Source organism: Aotus nancymaae, unplaced genomic scaffold (assembly GCF_030222135.1).
Source record: "Aotus nancymaae isolate 86718 unplaced genomic scaffold, 86718_ANA_hifiasm-v0.15.2.pri h1tg000019l, whole genome shotgun sequence".
Classification (NCBI taxonomy): domain Eukaryota; kingdom Metazoa; phylum Chordata; class Mammalia; order Primates; family Aotidae; genus Aotus; species Aotus nancymaae.
In genome coordinates this window covers 1,267,974-1,288,682 of record NW_026988431.1, presented here as the reverse complement: position 1 = coordinate 1,288,682, position 20,709 = coordinate 1,267,974, and the positions used below count along the sequence as shown (strand labels likewise).

General features: G+C 45.4%; 1 protein-coding gene across 1 annotated transcript in view; it reads left to right on the top strand.

The window, feature by feature from the left end:
- TRIM71 (tripartite motif containing 71) overlaps positions 1-16,208 on the top strand; it is a 74,824-nt gene extending 58,616 nt beyond the window's left edge. The window contains exons 2-4 of the mRNA XM_021666440.2: positions 303-470; positions 12,017-12,151; positions 14,757-16,208. Coding sequence (XP_021522115.2) covers positions 303-470; positions 12,017-12,151; positions 14,757-16,208 — 1,755 coding nt within the window. The remainder of the gene's footprint in view (positions 1-302; positions 471-12,016; positions 12,152-14,756) is intronic.
- Positions 16,209-20,709: the final 4,501 nt, after the last annotated feature.

The following is a 20,709-nucleotide window of genomic DNA, read 5'->3' as shown; positions in this document are numbered from 1 at the left end:
TTAGTTTCTGCCTTTGTAGTGTCTCTGTTATGGTTCTGAATGAGACTAGAGTGGGATGTGGCATTCAGGTGTTTCCACCTGCATTCCTCCTTGATTAGGGGCAGAGAGAGTGGAGAAAAAGGGAAGTAGGTGTTGTTAGTTGTGTTTGCGGTTACTCCACTGCTGCCTCTCCCTATGGGGTGTGCTTGCTCTTTGGGAAGGGGGTGGTTCTGTTGCAGGATCCAGGGCCCTGCGGTTGCTGTCTTCCCTCCTCTTCCCATCCTGCATCTCTCATTTATGCTTGTCCCCTCTCTGGTCCCCAGGTGCTGCACCTATACTGTGACACTTGCTCTGTGCCCATCTGTCGTGAGTGCACAATGGGCCGACACGGGGGCCACAGCTTCATCTACCTCCAGGAGGCGCTGCAGGACTCACGGGCACTCACCATCCAGCTGCTGGCGGATGCGCAGCAGGGAAGACAGGCAATCCAGGTGAGCCCTCCTCGCCACAGTTCCCACGTGAATCGGGTCCCCCTTTCTGTCAGGCGGCATAAAAGACAATTGGGCAGATTCCAACGTGGGGGAGTAGAATAGCGACCCACATGAGCTCAGGTGACATCCCTACAGCAGCAATCTCTTTAGGGGTCCTGGCAGTCTCGTGAAGATGTCCGGGATGTGGCCAAAGTTACTGGTCAGATTTCCAAGCATCTAATCTGGGCCACAGCATACCACCTGCACCTGTCCCATCCATCTGCCTCCCGAAATCCAAGCAGACATTGGCACTTCCCAGTCAGGACTGCAGAAAGGCTGAGTGATTAATAATGCTATCTATCTATCTATCTATCTATCTATCTATCTATCTATCTATCTATATTTAGATAGTCTTGCCCTGTCACCCAGGCTGGAGTGCAGTTGCGTGATCTCAGCTTACCACAACCTCTGCCTCCTGGGTTCAAGTGATTCTCCTGCCTCAGAGTCTCAGGTAGCCTGGATTATAGGTGTGCACCACTGCATCTGGCTAATTTTTATATTTTTACTATAGACGGGGTTTCACCATGTTGTCCAAGCTGGTCTTGAACTCCTGACCTCAGGTGATCTGCCCACCTCGGTCTCTCAAAGTGCTGGGATTACAGGCATGAGCCACCAAGCCCAGCCAATGCCTTTAACTTATTTTTATTTTTGAGACAAAGTCTCACTGTGTCACCCAGGCTGGAGTGTAGTGGCGTGATCTCAGCTCACTGCAACCTCCACCTCCTGGGTTCAAGCAATTCTCCTGCCTTAGCCTCTCATAGTGCTGGGATTACAGGCATGAGCCACCAGGCCTGGCCCAATGCTTTTTAGACAGAGACCTTTATATGATAAAGACTTACTATTTATATGTGAGAAATTAGTGAGCGGGAGAATGTCATATGAGGTTCAGGGTCTTCAGTCCTTTCCTGGATGATAAATCCCCAGTAATTTAAACCCTTGTTTCTGTTGAATTTCTGTCACTTTGGGGCTAGGGAGGGGCATGTATACCTTTGAGAGTTGGCAACATTCTCTTACATAGTTATATGATAGTGTGCCTGAATTACTATTAAATCTTGTGTGATCCAGGTGACAAGGTTTTAGGAAATCAGAAAATTGTGACCTTTTCCCTGTGTTGTAGAATATTTTGAAAGTCAAGAAAAGTTCTTCACCCTCCAGAAGAAATTGCATAGGAACCATTCTAGAATATTTATATAAGTGAGCTGTTTTAAAAGTAAGATCCTGGCCAAGTGCAGTGGCTCACACCTGTAATCCTACCACTTTGGGAGGCAGAGGCAGGTGGATTGCTTGAGCTCAGGAGTTTAAGACCAGCCTGGTCAACATGGGGAAACCCTGTCTGTACAAAAAGTACAAAAATTAGCCGGGCATGGTGTGACACTTGCCTGTAATCCTAGGTAATTGCGGGGCATAGGTGGAAGGGTCGCTTGAGCCCCAAAGATGGAGGTTGCAGTGAACCGAGATTACACACTCCAGCCAGGGCAACAATAAGACCCTGTCTCCAAAACAAAAAAAATTAGTTTTGAAAGTGCTAAAGAATTTGAGATCTTGTGTCTTATAGAACAGGGAGGATTTAATAAGTTCCTCGGCCACTACCACATTTCCATGCATGATATTGAAATAATCTTTTCTGATGAGTCAGATTTTATGATGTTCGGTTCATAAAATTCAAAGTTTAAGAGACTCTCTGTAATGAGTAATCCTGTCATTGTTACACCAGTATTGCTCATTTGCTTTAAAGTATCTTGAGTGTCTCTGGGTCGCTGTTCTCCTTTGTCAGTGTCTTCACCTGCGTGTCATTCTCTTATGTATCAGCGCATCTGTGTCCCTGCGGATGAAGTAGTTTGTGTCTTTCATTTTATGCCACGACAGTTGGGACCTTGACAAATAAATGCCTTACCCTGCTGATGTCTCCTTGACACTGGTGCCCAGCCTTCTCTGTGGCATCACCTCAGGAACTTCAAGAGCCACCAGTGTCAGCTGGGTGCGGTGGCTCACGCCTGTAATCCCAGCACTTTGAGAGGCCAAGGTAGGCGGATCATCTGAGGTCAGGAGTTTGAGACCAACCTGGCCAGCAGGGTGAAACCCTATGTCTACTAAAAATACAAAAGATTAGCTGGGCATGGTGATGGACGCCTGTAATCCCAGCTACTACTGAGGCAGGAGAATTGCTTGACCCCGGGAAGCAGAGGTTGCAGTGAGCCAAAATCGTGCCACTGCACACCAGTCTGGGGGACCAAACGAGACTCTGTAACAAAAAAAGAAAGAACCATGGGTTCCCTAGATTGTGATATGATTTTGTTAACCTCATACTCTCCTGGGAGATTGAAAACACTTGGAGCATTATTGAGAGAATGCTGGTGCTTAGTGGGAAAAGCCATTGTTGGGGGAGAAAAATGGAGGCTTAAGGAGAGCACCCAACAAATCATGAGTGGTTAACATGGTGGAATCTCAAGAGAAATGGAAATTCACACTTTCTGTGGAGAGAAAAGAGTGTGGGGAGATTATAACTCCATCAAGACAGTTGAAAGTGAACGAAAAGAAAAAGTAAAAAAAGAAAAAAGAGGGTGGGGAGAAAGATTTTATCTGACATACTCAACTTTCCAAAATAAATACAGTCAGCTGTATAAGTGTTGAGAACCTAGGCATAAGTCCTAGAGGTATGATTCAAATGTTAGTTGGAAGTGTGTGCCCAACATTAATCTAATACTAGATCACGGAGCATTTTGGGTAGAGGCATTTTAGGTCTGTTAATAGTTTATAAGGCCGCACCCAGGCACACGACATAGATTGTGATTTTCTTGAAAGCCCTTGTGTAACCATAACTTGTGTGTGTTTAGCATCCTTGATTGGCTCTATTGGGTTACTATTTTTTTTTCTTTGAGATGGAGTCTTTCTCTGTCGCCCAGGCTGGAGTGCAATGGCACGATCTCGGCTCACTGTAACCTCTGCCTCCCAGGTTCAAGTGATTCTCCTGCCTCAGCCTCCTGAGTAGCTGGGATTACAGGCGCCTGCCACCACTTCTGGCTAAGTTTTGTATTTTTAGTAGAGATGGGGTTTCACCATGTGTGTGTAGTGGTGTCATCATAGCTCACTGCAACCTCAAACTCTCCTGGGCTTTTAGGCAGTCAGTCCTCTTGCCTCAGCCTCCCATGCAGCTAGGACTACAGGTGTGCTCCACCACGTCCAGCTAAATCTTTGTATTTTTTTTGTAGAGAGGGGCCTGTCTTTGTTGCCTAGGCTGTTAGTAATCTCCTGGCTTCAAGCGATCCTCTCACCTTGGCCTCCCAAGGCGCTGAGATTACAGGCGTCAGCTACCTTGCTCAGCCTGGCAGTTTCTTAAAATGTGACACAACTCTTCATCCCTTCAAATTTTCTCATGAGATTGCAACAATTCAGTCCCGTCTTCGGGCTCCACTTCTAGTTCTCTCGTTATCATCTGCAGTGACTTCCTCCACTGCATCTTTCTGCTCCAAGAAGTTGATCCAACCCTAATGGATGACCTCGAGTCTTCAACTCAAAGTCATCCATTAGGGTTAGAATCAGCTTCTTCAAACATCCTATTAATGTTGATATTTTGAACTCTACCCACCAATCACGAATGTTCTTTTATAGTAGCTCCAGTTTTAGTATATGTGAATAAGACTTGAAAGTTGAAACTACTTCTTAATCCATGGGCTGTAGAACGGATGTTGGGTTACCAGACATGAAAACATCTTTCATACCCTTGTACATCTCTTGCAGAGCTCTTGGGTGACCAGGTGCACTGTCTATGTTTGGTAATATTTTGAAAGGAATCTTTTGAAAGGAGTCTCAACAGTGGGCTTAAAATATGCTATAAACCGTCCGTGCATGGTGGCACTTGCCTGTAATCCCAGCACGTTTGGAGGCCGAGGTGGATGGATTACCTGGGGTCAGGGGTTCGAGACCAACCTGACTAACATGGTGAAACCCCTTCTCTACTCAACACAAAAAATTAGCCGGGCATGGTGGCATCTGCCTGTAATCCCAGCTACTTGGGAGGCTGAAGCAGGAGAATCACTTAAACCTGGGAGGCGGAGGTTGCAGTGATCCGAGATCGCACTCCAGCCTGGCCAACAAGAGCTAACCCCCTCTCCAAAAAAAAAAAAAGAAGAAAAAATTCCATAAACCATGCTACAAACAGATGTACTGTCATCCAGTCTTTGTCGTTCATTTGTAGAGCACAGGCACAGTAGATTTATCATAATGCTTGAGGGGCCTAGGATTGCCAGGATGGACAATGACTGTAGGCTTTGACTTAATCACCAGCTGCATTAGTCCCTACCAAAAGAGTTAGCCAGTCCTTTGAAGCTTTGAAGCCAGGCATTGACTTCTGTAGCTATGAGAGTCCTAGATGGCATCTTTTTCCAATATAAGACTGTCTCCTTCCAATAAAAGGACGTCTTGAAAGTCTGTTGTTGAGCTGTCTTCATCAGTTACCTTAGCTATATCTCTCGGTAACTTGCTGCAGCTTCTGTGTTAGCACTTGCCGCATCACCCTACACATACATGTTTTGGAGATAGCTTGTTTTCTTAAACCCATATCAGTCAGCCTCTGTTAGCTTCAAAATTCTGCAGCTTCCTCATCTCTCATCCTTCATAGCATTGAGGAGTTAGGTCCCTGCTTAGGGTTAGTCTTTGGCTTGAGGAGAAGTTATAGCCGGTTTGATCTTTCCTCCAGATCATTTAGCTTTCTGCATATCAGCAATAAGGCTGTTTTGCCTTGTTACTAGTTGGAGTGTTCACTGGAGTGAACTTAAAACTTCCTTTAGGAACTTTCCCTTACATTCACAACAACTGTCTGGTGTGAGAGGCCTAGCTTTCCGTCTGTCTGCAGCTTTCTACTTGCTTTCCTTACTAAGCTTAATCATTGTAGATTTGTGGACCTTTTCTTTCATTTGAACACTTAGAGGCCATTGTAGGGTTATTCAGATCAGCACACCAGTTAAAATAATAATGAAAAGTTTGAAATACTGCAAAAATTACCAAAATGTAACACTGAGACAGTTACAAGGGCTTTTGGAAAAATGATACCAATAGATTTGGTTGACGGCAGTATTGCCACAAATCTTCAATAAAAAAAAAATATGGCCGGGTACTGTGGCTCACACCTGTAACATCAGCACTTTGGGAGGCTGACACAGGAGGATCACTTGAGCTCAGGAATTCTAGACCAGCTTGGGCAACATAGTGAGACCTTGTCTCTCCAAGAAATCAAGATTAGTTGAGCCTGGTGTTGTATGCCTATAGTTCCAGCTACTCAGGAGGCTTAGGTGGGAGGATTGCTTGAGGCCTGGAGTTTGAGGTTGCAGTGAGTCAAGATTGCACCACTGTACTCCAGCCTGGGTGTGACAGAGTGAGACCCTGTCTCAGAGAAGAAAATAAAATCCCACATTATCTATGAAGTGCAATAAGATGAGATATGGCTATAGTTCGCGATTATATGTTTTATTATTTTTGAGACAGTCTTGCTGTGTTGCCCAGGCTGGAATGCAGTGGCGGGAGCTTGGCTCACTGCAACCCCCGCCTCCCAGGTTGAAGTGAGGAGCTGGGATTACAGGCATGTACCACCACGCCTGGGTAATTTTTGTATTTTTCGTAGTATGTTGCTCAGGCTGCTCTTCTCAAACTGTGGCCTCAAGCGATCCACCTGCTTCCATCTCCCAAAGTGCTTGAGCTACTGCGCCCGGCCTCATCTGTTTATTTTTACGATCAGTTTGTGTGATTTTTAAAAGGATCTAATAAATCATTTCCAGATAGGGATATATATATATATATATATATATATATATATACTAAAAGTGTATTTCCCCATCGAATATCTGGTCTTTATCTGGTATTAAATTGAACATGTCAGATATTCGGTTGACTATGAATCAGAGTTCCTAACTTACGACTCTGAGAGACTCACAACTTGTCTTGGGAGTCTTGGTTCTGGAAAGAGATCCAGACATAAATCCTGGAGTTAATTCTGGATTGTCCTATATACAGATAAATACATTTTTTTTGAGGCGGAGTCTTCCTCTGTTGCCCAGGCTGGAGTACAGTGCCACGATTTTGGGTCACTGCAACCTCTGCCTCTTGGGTTCCGGCGATTCTTCTGCCTTAGCCTCCCGAGTAGCTGGAATTACAGGCGGCCACCACCACACCCAGTCAATTTTGGTATTGTTAGTAGAGGCAGGGTTTCACCATGTTGGCCAGCTAGACTCGAACTCCTGACCTCAGGCAATCTGCCCACCTCAGCCTCCCAAAGTGCTGTGATTACAGGCATGAGCCACTGTGCCTGGCTGGAAATTACATTTTATAGTGGCCCACAGTAGCTCCCCATACCTAGTATGGTCGCCTACAAGTGTATGGGTAATATTTGCATTCTCTTACCTTCTGACCGTTGGGCTCTTTAAATACCAGTCATTGTGCCACCACTGTTCTCCACAGAAGGCATCGCTAATTAATACCTATATTCTTTCCCTTGAAAGCCAGATTTGGCCTGAGTCTTCTCCATACTAAGTGAGTGCCCCTTGGTATTCAGCTGGAAAGCACTGATTCTCCAGTCCACATGGGACCCCCTCAGCTTTCAAATGTTTGATTAGATCTGTTAACATCTCCAGGATGGTTAAATTTTCTCTCAAGCATCATGCTTGCTGGGTGATTACTGTTTTCTTACTGTGAAGTATATATATCTGTTTTGGAAGTTTACCCTGCCCTTCTAGGTTGTCATTTCCCCCAACCCATCTGCCTTATATATCCTTCAAATGCCGCACTGTTCGAGGTTGGGAACGAGTTCAGCAAGTCCTGGTCTGCACATTTTGGAATGCAGTGCTTGGCTGGGTAGTGCGTAATTTGGAAGGGAAAGACCTATTTTACCATGCATTGGGTAGGGCTTTTGTGACTTTCAGCCCAAGGAATAGCTTTTCATGCTTGGCAATTATTAAAATTGCAATAAAAGCTTTGAATCCCCTGAACCTGTTTGAAAAATGGAAGAAGCAGTTTTTATGATAAAATGAGAGTTCAAAACGTGAGGGATAAGACTGACTAGGAGACTAGTGGAAGAGGTGAGTAGGGTAGTCCACCCATTCCTATGCGAAGGGAGTGGGTTTTTTTGTTTGTTTGTTTTTGTTTTTGTTTTTTGCATCCGTTAAAAGTTAAATGTTAAAAACATCAGTTTGACAAGGAATATGACATTAAAATTAATAAAAAACAGTTTGCCACCTCTGCTTTCTATTGAATGATTAAGAAATGTTACAGATATAGGTTTGGTTGTCTTGGTCAAATAGTAGCTTGGACACCAGTTGTGCTAATTAATAACCAACACATCTAAAAATATAGAGGGTGCCAGTTACTAAGTTCTACTTTTTGGGTGCCAGCCCTATCACATTCTTGCCATGTGTTACCCTCCTTCAAACTACATGTATGGAAAAAGGACTTCTTCCCTTTTTCTTCCAATTCATATTAGTTATGTTTTTATCATATTATATATTCGTTTTGAGACGGAGTCTTGCTCTGTCACCCAGGCTGGGGTGCAGTGTTGCAGTTACAGCTTGCTGCAGCCTGGATCTCTTGGGGATCAAGTAATCCTCCCAGCTCAGCCTCCCGAATAGATGGGACTATAGGCAAGTGCCACCAAGCCTGACTCATTAATTTTTTTTTGTAGAAAGGGGGTCTTGCTCTGTTGGCCAGACTGGTTTCAAGTTAATCCTCCTGCGTTGGCCTCCCAAAGTGCTGGGATTACAGGCCACCATACCCAGCCCCAATTCTTAATAGCAATTCCTTTTCACTCCGGCAGCAGAAGTTGGTTTCAGTTTCAGATCTTGCCACTCCCAGTATTAGCTGGATGTAACCTCACCACCTTATTCTGGGTTCTTGTAACCACAGCTTTCTTTCCTTTGTTCTCTCAGACAAAGCAGAAGAAGCTGCTTCTGCAGTTACTGCCTGCCTCAGTGTGCTCTCTGCCCTAGCAGTTCTCCTGTACCTGTTTAGCCATTTCCCTGTGCTGAATTCTCTATTTAAATGTGTAGGGAGCTCTTGTGCTCTCACGCTCTCTCTCTCTCTTTCTCTCTGTTTTTTCTTTCTTTCTCTGGATGAATCCTGACAGCCTGAGATAACTAAAAATTTATCGGTGCTATTATGATACCTGCTTCTATGCATGCTCGTTTGATTGTCCATGCTAATTTTTTATCTTCTAGGTAATGTGGATGTAACATCTGCCTGCTTCACTTTATTGGCTTCCGTATTAGTTTCTCAGGGCTGTTATAACAATTTATCATAAACTAGATTCCTTAAAGACAGCAGGCCAGAGGTCCAGGATCAAGGTGTCAGGACCATGCTCCCTCTGAAGACCCTTGGGAAGACTCCTTGCTTTCTTCATCCTAGCTTCTGGCGGGTGCCAGCATCTTTGGCTTGTACCTGCATCAGCTTCCATTTCTGCGTTGGTCTTCACATGGCTTTGTTCTCTGTGTATCTGTCTGCACATGATCTTCTCTGGACATCAGTTTTTGGATTTAAGAGTCAACTTAATCTAGTATAACCTCATCTTAGCTAATCACATCTACAAAGATTCTGTGTCCGCGCAAGGTCACATCCTGGCCCGCATTTAGCTGAGCCTGAATTTTGGAGGGACAGTGTTTAACCCAATACAGCTACCTAATGTTGGTAAACATGGTTATGGCTAGAGATGTGCAGATATAAAATGTACAGATTGTTCTGCTAAATTTCAGGTGCCTTATGTATCATGGGCTATGTACTTAGCTCCTACTTTGATTGATATGTAGTGGTACTTTGGACAGGATTGTGATAGTGGAGCAGAAACGTTATAGAAATGTGCTGTTCCCTTCTAGCTTCAGAAGGGAAGTGGCATCTGAACTGGGTTTTGAAATTTAGGGTGAGTTTCAAAAAGAAAGCATTCCAGGCTGTGAATAGCCTATGAGCCCTCTGGATCTACCGCGTTCCCCTGTGAATCAGCTCAGTAGGTCCTTAGGTCACACATGATCCTCTTAGGCAGAGAATGCAGTGTGGCAGCTAACCACTGGAGTCATGGGTGGTACGTTTGCTTGTTTGTTTTAAATGGAGACGAGGTTTCACCATGTTGCCCAGGCTGGTCTCGAACTCCTCAGCTCAAGTAATTCACCTGCTTCGGCCTCCCAAAGTGCTGGAATTACAGGCATGAGCCACCGTGCCTGGCCACCATTGGTGTTTTTGGAGCAGCACCGTTGAGTGTGTCTTGCATGCCATGAATGTGTCAGCTCTCATCCAGACCAAGTCAAACTGTTGGGCAGGAAGAATACGCATAAAAATAAGGTAGATTGTGTACTGTATGTTGATGCCATCTGTATGAAATACCCAGAACAGGCCAGGTGCCAGTGGCTCATGCATCTAATGCCAGCACTTTGGGAGGCCTAGGTGGATGGATCACTTGAGCCCAGAGCTTCAGACCAGCCTAGGCAACATGGCAAGACCACCCACCACGTCTCTGTCTCTCTCTCTCTCTCTCTTTTTTTTTTTTTTTTGAGACAGAGTGTTCCTGTGTTGGCCAGGCTGGAGTGCAGTGGCACAATCTCTGCTCACTCCATCCTCCGTCTCCTGGGCTCAATCTCCCGAGTGGAGAGAACAATCTCTGCATTTTATATTTGCACATCTCTAGCCATAACCACATTTACCAGCACTAGGTAGCTGTAAGCGATTCCCCTGCTTCAGCCTCCCAAGTAGCTGGGATTACAGGCGCCTACCACCACACCCAGCTAATTTTTGTATTTTTAGTACAGGTGGGGTTTCACCATGTTGGCCAGGATGGTCTTGAACTCGACCTCAGGTGATCCACCCGCCTTGGCTTCCCAAAGTGTTGGGATTATAGACATGAGCCACTGTACCCGGCCTCCCACCTCTATTTTTAAAAAAAGGGCTGGGTGCAGTGGCTCAGGCCTGTAATCCCAGCACTGTGGGAGGCTACAGCCGGCGGATTACAAGGTCAGGAGTTTGAGACCAGCCTGGCCAATATGACGAAACCCCATCTCTACTAAAAATACAAAAATTAGCCAGGCATGGTGGTGCTTGCCTGTAGTCCCAGCTGCAGCCTGGGCGGCAGAGCGAGACTCCATCTCAAAAAAGAAAAAGAAAGAAAATCTGTAGAGACACAGTAGATTAGTGATCGCTATGGGGAGGAGGGAAGTGGAGATGACTTCTTAATGGTTATGGCCTTTGGTTTGTGGGTGATGAAAATGTTCTGAAGCTGGGTAGTGGTGATGATTACACAACACTGAACATACTAAGTGTGACTAATGGTAAATTTTATGATAGGAGCTAAGTGGCCTGACAAGGCACAGTGGCTGAACTTTTGTCCCAGGTGTTTCTCAGCTGAGAACTGTTAATAACAGTGTTTTACTCGGTGCCAGGTGCTGAGCTCAGCTCTACCCATGCATTGCTCTGCATTTCCCTCACAGCTACCCTTTACCAAGAGAGGACCAGGATCTTGTCCAAGGCCTTACAACTAGTAGGAGGCCTTAAACTAACCCAGGATTTGAACCTGCATTGCCTGATTTCAGGGATGACTGACCAGCCTGGTTTGCGTGGGACTGTCCCAGTTTTAGCACTGAAAGTTCACATCCCAGAAACACCTCTGTCCATGGTGAAGCGGATGATTCCTAAGCCTATACCAGGCTCTATACCCTTTGTGTTTCTCTGACACCCTCCTGATTGGATCATCTGCCCTGAAACCTGGTGTAGCAACAGCAATCACTTTGGAATCCCTGATTTAATACCTCGGTATCTCAAAGAAATCCTTGTGGCTTTTCAAGACACACCATGTAATATTAATGAAAACACCATGCCTTCTGTCTGGATAAATTTTTTATGAACAATAATACGTCTGATTAAACTGGCTGATTTACTAGGGCTGGTACAGGGTGGCGTGTGTCGTGATGTGTAGATGGTCTCTGACCACGAGGCATAGCTTTTTAGGTAGATCGGGGGATAGTTCCAGTGTGTACTTGGTGTTCATTCTGGCTGGGATGAGCTGTGTTGCCAGTGCCTTGACAAAAGCAGGATGAGTTAGTCACTAGCCTGTCACACACCCTCATGTGAGGGATGTGCCTGGCCTGCAGGGTTTTGCCCAGGCAGAGAGTGAGGCCAAGAAGTCTGGGGCAAAGTCGCGTGTGTGGCTAGAGTTGTACCTTTTACAGCTGATCCTCATTCCCAGTTTTCAGCTGTCACCCAAATACACTGGTTTCACTGTGTCAGGGTATCTTTTAATAGTTCTGACATTCACTGTGTAGGTGCCATTTCTCATACAAAGAAATCGAGCTCTTGCCAGCATCTCCTTCAGTTACATGTCAGACAGATGCCAGTCTCTCCCTAAGTGCCTGTTTTCCTTCCAAGGGAGTGAGTCAAGTGGTCTGGGAACCCAGGGTGTCAGCTTTTCAAGTCTGACAGAGCAGAGTCAAATGTTTTATATAAGGAGTAACAGTCCTTCTAATGCCTCGGCGGTTTTTTTGGTTTTTCAGCTGAGCATCGAGCAGGCCCAGACGGTGGCGGAACAAGTGGAGATGAAGGCAAAGGTTGTGCAGTCGGAGGTGAAAGCTGTGACTGCGCGGCATAAGAAAGCCCTGGAGGAGCGCGAGTGCGAGCTGCTGTGGAAGGTAACAAACAGGGAGCTCCCCACCGAGGCTGTGCCCACTTGGACTCCACGAGGTCTCCAATTGCAGGTCCAGGAGCCAAGCTCTAAGTTTAGAACACTTGGTAATTTTTTAGAAGGCCTGTTGGCAGAAAGATGCAGGGGGTCCCCGGAACATTGTGGATGCTGTCCGCGGCAAAACAACAAGAAGCCTTTTCAGAAGTATGTGCGTAAGCAGGACTGAAGCAGTCTCCAGTTTTATATGCATTCACTCAAGGGAAGGCAAAACAAGGGAGCGTAGTCAAAACTGTTGTTAGGAAAGGCAGGCTGGTGGGAAACATCCCTATTTTTGGTGACCTGGCTGGTTGCACTTCCTGACCTCTTGTGGAAAACCAGTTTTCCTCTTAGGAGGGCAGTGAGTGTGTGTCCTTTCTTCCTGTTGGAGCAGGAAAGAGTGCTGAGCAGACTAGTGTGCTGCTTAGATAAAAATCAGCTGGAAAGACTACTACCCCACCCAAGCCAGCATTCCAAATGTTCCTCTGTTCCTTTTCTGATTCTATGTCCCCATTCAGAAAGGCGGAGAGTTATGTCTATGAAAGGGCCAGTACTCCATGCCAGTTCTTTAACTATAATTATGTTGTCTGAAGACACAAAAAAAGACTGGAGCTGATTGGCCAGGCGCGGTGGCTCACGGCTGTAATCCCAGCACTTTGGGAGGCCAAGGCAGGCGAATCACCTGAGGTCAGGCATTTGAGACCAGCCTGACCAATATGGAGAAATCCCGTCTCTACTAAAAATTAGCCGGGTGTGGTGGCACATGCCTGTAATCCCAGCTACTCGAGAGGCTGAGGCAGGAGAATCACTTGAACCTGGGAGGTGGAGGTTGCAGTGTCCCAAGGCCCTGCCATTGCACTCCAACCCTGGCGACAAGAGTGAAACTGTCTAAAAAAAAAAAGACTAGAGCTGATTTCTAAGGGTATCTTTGTGGAGTGTGCCTGTTTCCATCTCCAAACAATATGATGATGGTTGGGATGGTGCCGCCGTTTCTGCAAGTGACCCTTGCTAACTGCTGTGCTCTACAATGATCTGCAAGGCGTCACTGGGTTTTGCATTTTCCATTTAGTTAACTTCGCAACTGGATGCTTTCTGCCTCTTCTGAACTCTTAAGGAATATGGCTCAATTACTTTCTGACAAGAAGAGACTTTGGAGGTCTCCAAGATTTTGAATTAAGCACATTTTTTGAGCACCTTTGTGGGCATGACATAGTTTTCAGACACTCAGATGTCCCCATGGGTCTGCCAGTGTTATGCCACCCACGAATGTTAATTATAACTGAGGGGCCCACTTCTTGCAACCTGAGAGCTTTGTAGTGAACTCTGCCACAAACTCGCTCTTCTGGATTTCCTGATGAAAAAGGCCTTTGTGTGTGGGGTTTCTGCCGCTTTCACCTTAGTTACCCTCCCTCCTGCAAGGCTGACCCACTGTCCTCTCTAAAGGCAGTTCTCTTTCAGAAGAAATAGCAGGTTTATACTCTTAGGAGATGCCTGTTTGAAAGAAGAGTCAGTCTCGTCTTCGTTGTAGTGAGCAGTTTCTGCTTGCCCAAAAATTTATCCTCCGAGCATTCCAAAATAAGCTTCCTTATTCTGGACACTCTTGCTATAGAACCTTGCTCCAAATCCTGTGGGAGCCCCTCTCTCTTTGACTAATGACTGAATTTTTTTTTCTGTTCCCAGCAAAGCCCTCTTGGCCTTGCCTGTCTCTGTCTGGGTATCTCTTTGTTGTAAGTTTTGTTTTCCTGCATCTCTGGTGATTTAACATGAAGATATATGAGTGCAAGGATTAAGACGACCCTGTTGTTGATATCCAGGTGGCATCTCTTCATTCTTGGGCCTTGTATATTTCCAGTGGACTTGGTGCTTATATAGTTAGTGCATGTATAGTTCATGCATAAGAATCAAAGGTGGAGATTTGGCCCAGTGGGCAAAGCTTCTTTAATCTGTCCCCATGTGGACCTCTCCGTACACATGTATCCTGGTTCACTAAACGGATGAAAAAGCAGGAATGTACATTTTGTCCCAATTACTATTTTTTGAGATGGAGTCTGGCTCTGTCACCCAGGCTGGAGTGCAATGGCACTATCTCAGCTCACTGCAACATTCACTGAATGCGTATGCGTGTGTGTACATGTATGTATATGTTTGTGATTTGAGAGTGAGTTGGTATATTGGAAACACAACCCCTTTACACCTAAACACAGTACAATTATGGAAGTTAGGAAATTTGGTTTTGATACAGTGCTAGCATCTACTCCTCAGTCCATAATCAAGGTTCAACAGTTGTCCCAGTGGTGCTCTGCATAGCTGGCCATTTCCCTCAGGCCAGGGTCACTAATCACATTTAGTTGTCTTGTCTCTAGTAACTATCTTCTGTAACCCAGAATAGTTCTTCGGCATTTTTTGGTCCTTTGTGATTTTGCTGCTTTCGAAGAATACATTGGCCAGGTGTTTTTTGTAGACCATCTCTCAAGATGTGTTTGATGCTTCCTTGTGATTAGTTGTGCCTTATGTGGGGTTTTCCGTGCTTGGCTCTAAGCCTCTGTGTCTTTCTCCACTCTTGCTTTTCCCTCCAGGTAGAAAAGATTCGCCAGGTGAAAGCCAAGTCTCTGTACCTGCAGGTGGAGAAGCTGCGGCAAAACCTCAACAAGCTGGAGAGCACCATCAGTGCCGTGCAGCAGGTCCTGGAGGAGGGCCGAGCGCTGGACATCCTGCTGGCCCGAGACCGCATGCTGGCCCAGGTACAGGAGCTGAAGACCGTGCGGAGCCTCCTGCAGCCCCAGGAAGATGACCGAGTCATGTTCACACCCCCGGATCAGGCGCTGTACCTTGCCATCAAGTCTTTTGGCTTTGTTAGCAGCGGGGCGTTTGCCCCACTCACCAAGGCCACGGGTGATGGCCTCAAGCGTGCCCTCCAGGGTAAGGTGGCCTCCTTCACAGTCATTGGTTATGACCACGATGGTGAGCCCCGGCTCTCAGGAGGTGATCTGATGTCGGCTGTGGTCCTTGGCCCTGATGGCAACCTGTTTGGTGCAGAGGTGAGCGATCAGCAAAATGGGACATATGTGGTGAGTTACCGGCCCCAGCTGGAGGGTGAGCACCTGGTGTCAGTGACACTGTGCAACCAGCACATCGAGAACAGCCCTTTCAAGGTGGTGGTCAAGTCGGGCCGCAGCTATGTGGGCATCGGGCTCCCAGGCCTGAGCTTCGGCAGCGAGGGTGACAGCGATGGCAAGCTCTGCCGCCCTTGGGGCGTGAGTGTAGACAAGGAGGGCTACATCATTGTCGCTGACCGCAGCAACAACCGCATCCAGGTGTTCAAGCCCTGTGGCGCCTTCCACCACAAATTCGGCACCCTGGGCTCCCGGCCTGGGCAGTTCGACCGACCAGCCGGGGTGGCCTGTGACGCCTCACGCAGGATCGTGGTGGCTGACAAGGACAATCATCGCATCCAGATCTTCACCTTCGAGGGCCAGTTCCTCCTCAAATTCGGTGAGAAGGGAACCAAGAACGGGCAATTCAACTACCCTTGGGATGTGGCGGTGAATTCTGAAGGCAAGATCCTGGTCTCAGACACGAGGAACCACCGGATCCAGCTGTTTGGGCCTGATGGTGTCTTCCTAAATAAGTATGGCTTCGAGGGGGCTCTCTGGAAGCACTTTGACTCCCCACGGGGTGTGGCCTTCAACCATGAGGGCCACTTGGTGGTCACCGACTTCAACAACCACAGGCTCCTGGTCATTCACCCCGACTGCCAGTCGGCACGCTTCCTGGGCTCGGAGGGCACAGGCAATGGGCAGTTCCTGCGCCCACAAGGTGTCGCCGTGGACCAGGAAGGGCGCATCATCGTGGCGGATTCCAGGAACCATCGGGTACAGATGTTTGAATCCAACGGCAGCTTCCTGTGCAAGTTTGGTGCTCAAGGCAGCGGCTTCGGGCAGATGGACCGCCCTTCAGGCATCGCCATCACCCCCGACGGAATGATCGTTGTGGTGGACTTCGGCAACAATCGAATCCTCGTCTTCTAATTGCATTTCCTAGGTTTCTGTGTTTGGGGTGTGTGTGCGTCTCTCTCTCTCTCTTTCTCTCTCTCTCTCTCTCTTTTTGAATTTCAAAGAAGAAACAGTCTCAGGGAGATTTCTTTTTTTCTTTTTTTTAAAAGAGAACAAGAAAAGTACAACATTACTTAAGTCCTACCTCATCTTTATTTTTTTACAGATGAATGTACTTATCTTTTCTGCAGGGATTGAGCCTGTGAAGTGATAATTTCTATCTACCTCATAAATCTTTGCATTTCCTTCTGCAACAGGCCCTCTTCCTCTCCTCAGTGGAGTCGCATTTCCCTCTTCCCCTGCGTGGGACATGATATGCACAAACCTGGCATCTGTATGGCTGGGAGGGCACTGGATGTGTGTGGTGGGGTGTATTCTGTAGATTGAGCCAAGGAAACACAAAAAAAACTACTAAGTAAAAAAACAAAAAACTATAAAACATGGAAAAAATAGGATTTAAAATGCATAATTATAGAGTATCTGTGTTCTTGAGAATACTGTGTTTATATGGGGTTAGATTATGTTGTGTCGTTTTGATCTTTTTGGAAAATCTTCTCTTTTTAAATGCTGCAACAGAGAACTCTGCTCTGTTCTCCATTTATACCTCAGTGTGTTTAACCTCCTCTTCTGCATCTTTGCTTAATCCTAGACGTTGTGGCTGTGGCTTGCTAGCCAAGAAAAGCAGACCCTTCATATTTTAGGGTATATAATCTTTGTTTCTTTTAAGGGAGGGTGTGTGTGTATTTGTTTCAAAGCCATCTTGCACCCAAGTAGTAAAGCCGAAAATGACACTGCCTCCCCAACCTCTCCTTTCACACTTTGGTTTCTTAAAAATATATATAGATGTAGCTCAGGAGTTTTGATTAACCATATTCTCAAAAGTTAAGTTTTCTTATTTTGTTGTTGGTTATAAAGAGTTAAATGGAAGGAAGAAGGAAGTTAACCTCATTCTCAGAGAGAGGGTTTTCAGGCATGGGCTCATGTGGACATGAGTGTGGGTGGACATGCTCGTGCTGAGGGAGTCAGAGAGCACATGAAAGAAGCCAGGCACCCCCACACTATAGGGACTTCACAGAAGGGGCAGGTTCGTCCTGACCCGAGAGTGCATAGGAGTTTGTTCTGTCGTGCTAGGAGTTTCTTTTCCTAAGAAGAGCAGGCAAAGGAAGGAACGTTTTTTTTACAAGCACAGTTTTTTTCCTGCTCTGGAAGTTCAGGGAACAGCCCAGTCCCACACCCTCTGCTGGGTCACTTTTTATAGGATTGTTTGCACCCCAGCCATGCTTCAGGACCTCATGGTTTAACATGAATCCCCATGTCCCTGCGCCCCACCCCCCACCCCCAAGGCCTTTGAATATAAAGGATCGAGAAACCAAATAGTTCCCAACCTGAAATATAGGATGTAATGTCTTTTCTTAAACCTGTAACTTGGTACCAAAGAATGAAAATTTAAGACTCCCGCTGCAGAACTGTGGGGTAGAATCTGTCACTTTACAGGATTGGTTGGTTGTAAGCTGGACTTGGGCACAAAACTTGTGCTTCTGGGCATTGTCTGTCTTTCAAGTGCAAAGCAGGTGTAGCTGATTCCCTGCTTGTCAGAACCCAATGGGTCCCTGCATTCCCCCAAATACTAAAATAACCCAATTCTGGAGGTGCCCTCCTCAGGGAAAGAGTGACTCAAACAAACGTCAGTGGCTTACAAGAGAGACCTCTTGTTTAAAAATAAAGACTTACGGATCAACTTCTGTTCCTCTATTTAACAGAAATTTATATTGCAAAATATAGTTTGAAATGAACAGAACAGATTAACAAATGGAGCAGTTTGCTTTTGTTATCCCAATAGAAAAAGGAGATGATGGGGACGATATGACAAGTCAATCAAATTGCTTTTCCCACACACCTCTTTTGGACATTTAATCTGCTACTACAAGCTACGCTGTCTCTTCCCATTGCTTTAATTCTAGGGCTTCTGAGTGACCAAAATGGGAAGGAAAAAAAATTTCATCTCACAGAGGAGAACTGCATGCAATAAAAGATTGAAAAGTTGGAAAGTAACTTCAAACTGCTGGCTCCCAGCTGCTGTTACAGGGTGGGAAGGCGTTGAGAAACCTTGTTTGGTAGAAGCTCCTTTTGCTATAGAATTTAATAGTGAATCCTTCCCCAGTGCCTATTCAGTTGCCTTTTGGCCATTAAGCTCGAAGTTCTTTGGTAAAGAGTTAATATAGCTGAACATTTTTGCTGTTTTTTATTTTGGAGTAAGTTGGTGCTGAACTTTCTTCCTTCTCCCGAGCCACCCAACAAGCCACCCTTTAAATACCAAAGACAACTGGTTTTAAATGCTTGAAAAACAAATTTTATTGAGGAAATGGATCTTGATTAAAATCTTTTCGTAGTCATTTTCATTCTGCTCTTTTCTTTCTAATTTCCCCAGATGTAGGAAAATTTTGGGACCTAAATGAGAAATTTTCTTGGTGCATAGCAGTAACTAAAGCTTCTTATTTGACATTTTACTATGGATTTGGTTGAAAAGCCAAGATTTTCACTCCACAATTGAAATTAACAGGTCTTAATTTACAGACATAAATTTGCAGGCTTAGAGCAAGTAGAACTCTGCCCCTGAAATATGTGTGTAGATTGGAAGTACAACCTCTGTGTCCCCAGTGGTGGTATATCCCCCTACCTTTCTGTACCCACAATGGTGCCTGACTGGCATTTGAGAAACATGGTCACATTTGGAAAGCTTTTGTTTTTAAAACATTGGCCATTTGTGGCTGCCCGCGATTGACTCCTGACCCGTAGGGATTGGTGCGAAGCACTTTGGAGAGTGTTTATTGTATGATGTGAAATGTTCCAAATCAAAGAAAGATGATGAAAGCCAACATTTGGCAGTCCCTAGTGTGAGACTGTTAAAAGTACCTGTGTTTAAATACATAATCTCCTGCCTGTTACGAGGTGATGCCAGGGTAGCCGGGAGTTCGGTCAAGGAAGGGAGTCTTCAGCATGATGGAAAAAATAGTGAGGTCCTGGGTGTTATGAGGTAGGAGAATAAAAAGGTTTCTGGAGAGTAAATATGACAATTAAGACAATAGTCCCCATGGAGGTCTTGATCTGGTCAGGTGGCGAGGGTTGGGTGGGGTGTATTGTCAGCTCAGTTTATGTTTGGAGATGCCCATTGGGTTTGGATATGCAGGTTTGGGTATTGAGATGTTTAAAGGAAATCTAACCCATAGGTAAAAACCACTTTTGCTTGACACTGACTTAACATTTCAAAAGTGTTATTTTTGGTCCCGAGATCTAATCCTGTCTCAGAACCTGTACCCTGTTGGGGCTGCAAGTGGCACTCAAGTTGACTAGAGCACAGTGACCTGGGCTGTACCCCAAGTGCACTAACTCCTCAATGCCCTTTTAAGTCTAACTTATTTGGGAAAACACATAATAAAGGGTACCATAAACCGAATCCAAATTAGGTGTTGGGCCAAAAATGTTGCCAGAATTGAGGCACTTTGTGATGGAGTTGCAAGAGAATAGCTTGCGACTGGCCCAGTCTGATTTATTCTAGTTAAGCCAAAGCTTAATTATTTGAGGAGAGTCTTTTAGGCTTGAAGCAGCAAAGTACTATTTATATGTGTTGTCTTCCTCATTGGAAGATTCTAAGATTGCTGTGTTCTGGTAGGTGGTGAAAGATATGCCAAAGTTTTAAGCTTGTTTTTCTGATTTTTTGTTTTTTAATCCAGTGGTGCCAAAAAGTATTTAGGGTATATTTAAGGTATATTTAAAACATCACTCTGAGTTTCCAACAGTCTGGGGCTGTATAAAGGTCAAACACTTGTCCTCACAGGTGATGGTGTCACATGGCCAGGGCCTCTGGAGCTCTATGGCCTTGTCTGGCTTTCTGCAGGCCAGGGGCACAGGACGCAGCATTCCAGACCACACTGACTGCTTTTGTTGAGTTTCTACCTCAATTGTGGCCAGTCATCTACCTCATGTTTAGCATCTGACAGGTCTCAAAAAGAATAGTATTAATCCAGTGGGGAGTGGGCGGGAGCGGGAAGCTACCTCTGAAAGAGATGTTATCATAAATCTACAACTGATTTCTCCCAGGAGAAATGTTTTATTAACCTTGAAAGAGAAACGTCAGGCAAATGTAGTCATAAATCCAAGTAGTTCTTAGCAATCTGGCTTTTCCCCTCACAAAGAATTATGCATACCGTTACTGTTGTTCAGTATTATGAAACTACTGGTTAATCTGACCTATTGGAGGACTTAAGTACAAATAAAGACCTGTAGGTCTCTTTCTCTTCAAGAGAAAAATGTTTTATCTGTATTTCATATGTCTGCAACTAATACCCTTTTAGGAGTAATTCTAAAGGTCTAGTTCTTGGAAACATCCAATATTTGAAGGGAATGAGAATCCTTTTGACTACATGATTGTATTCGTAGCTTCTGGACCCAGCAGGACATTCATCACCATGATGTTGGA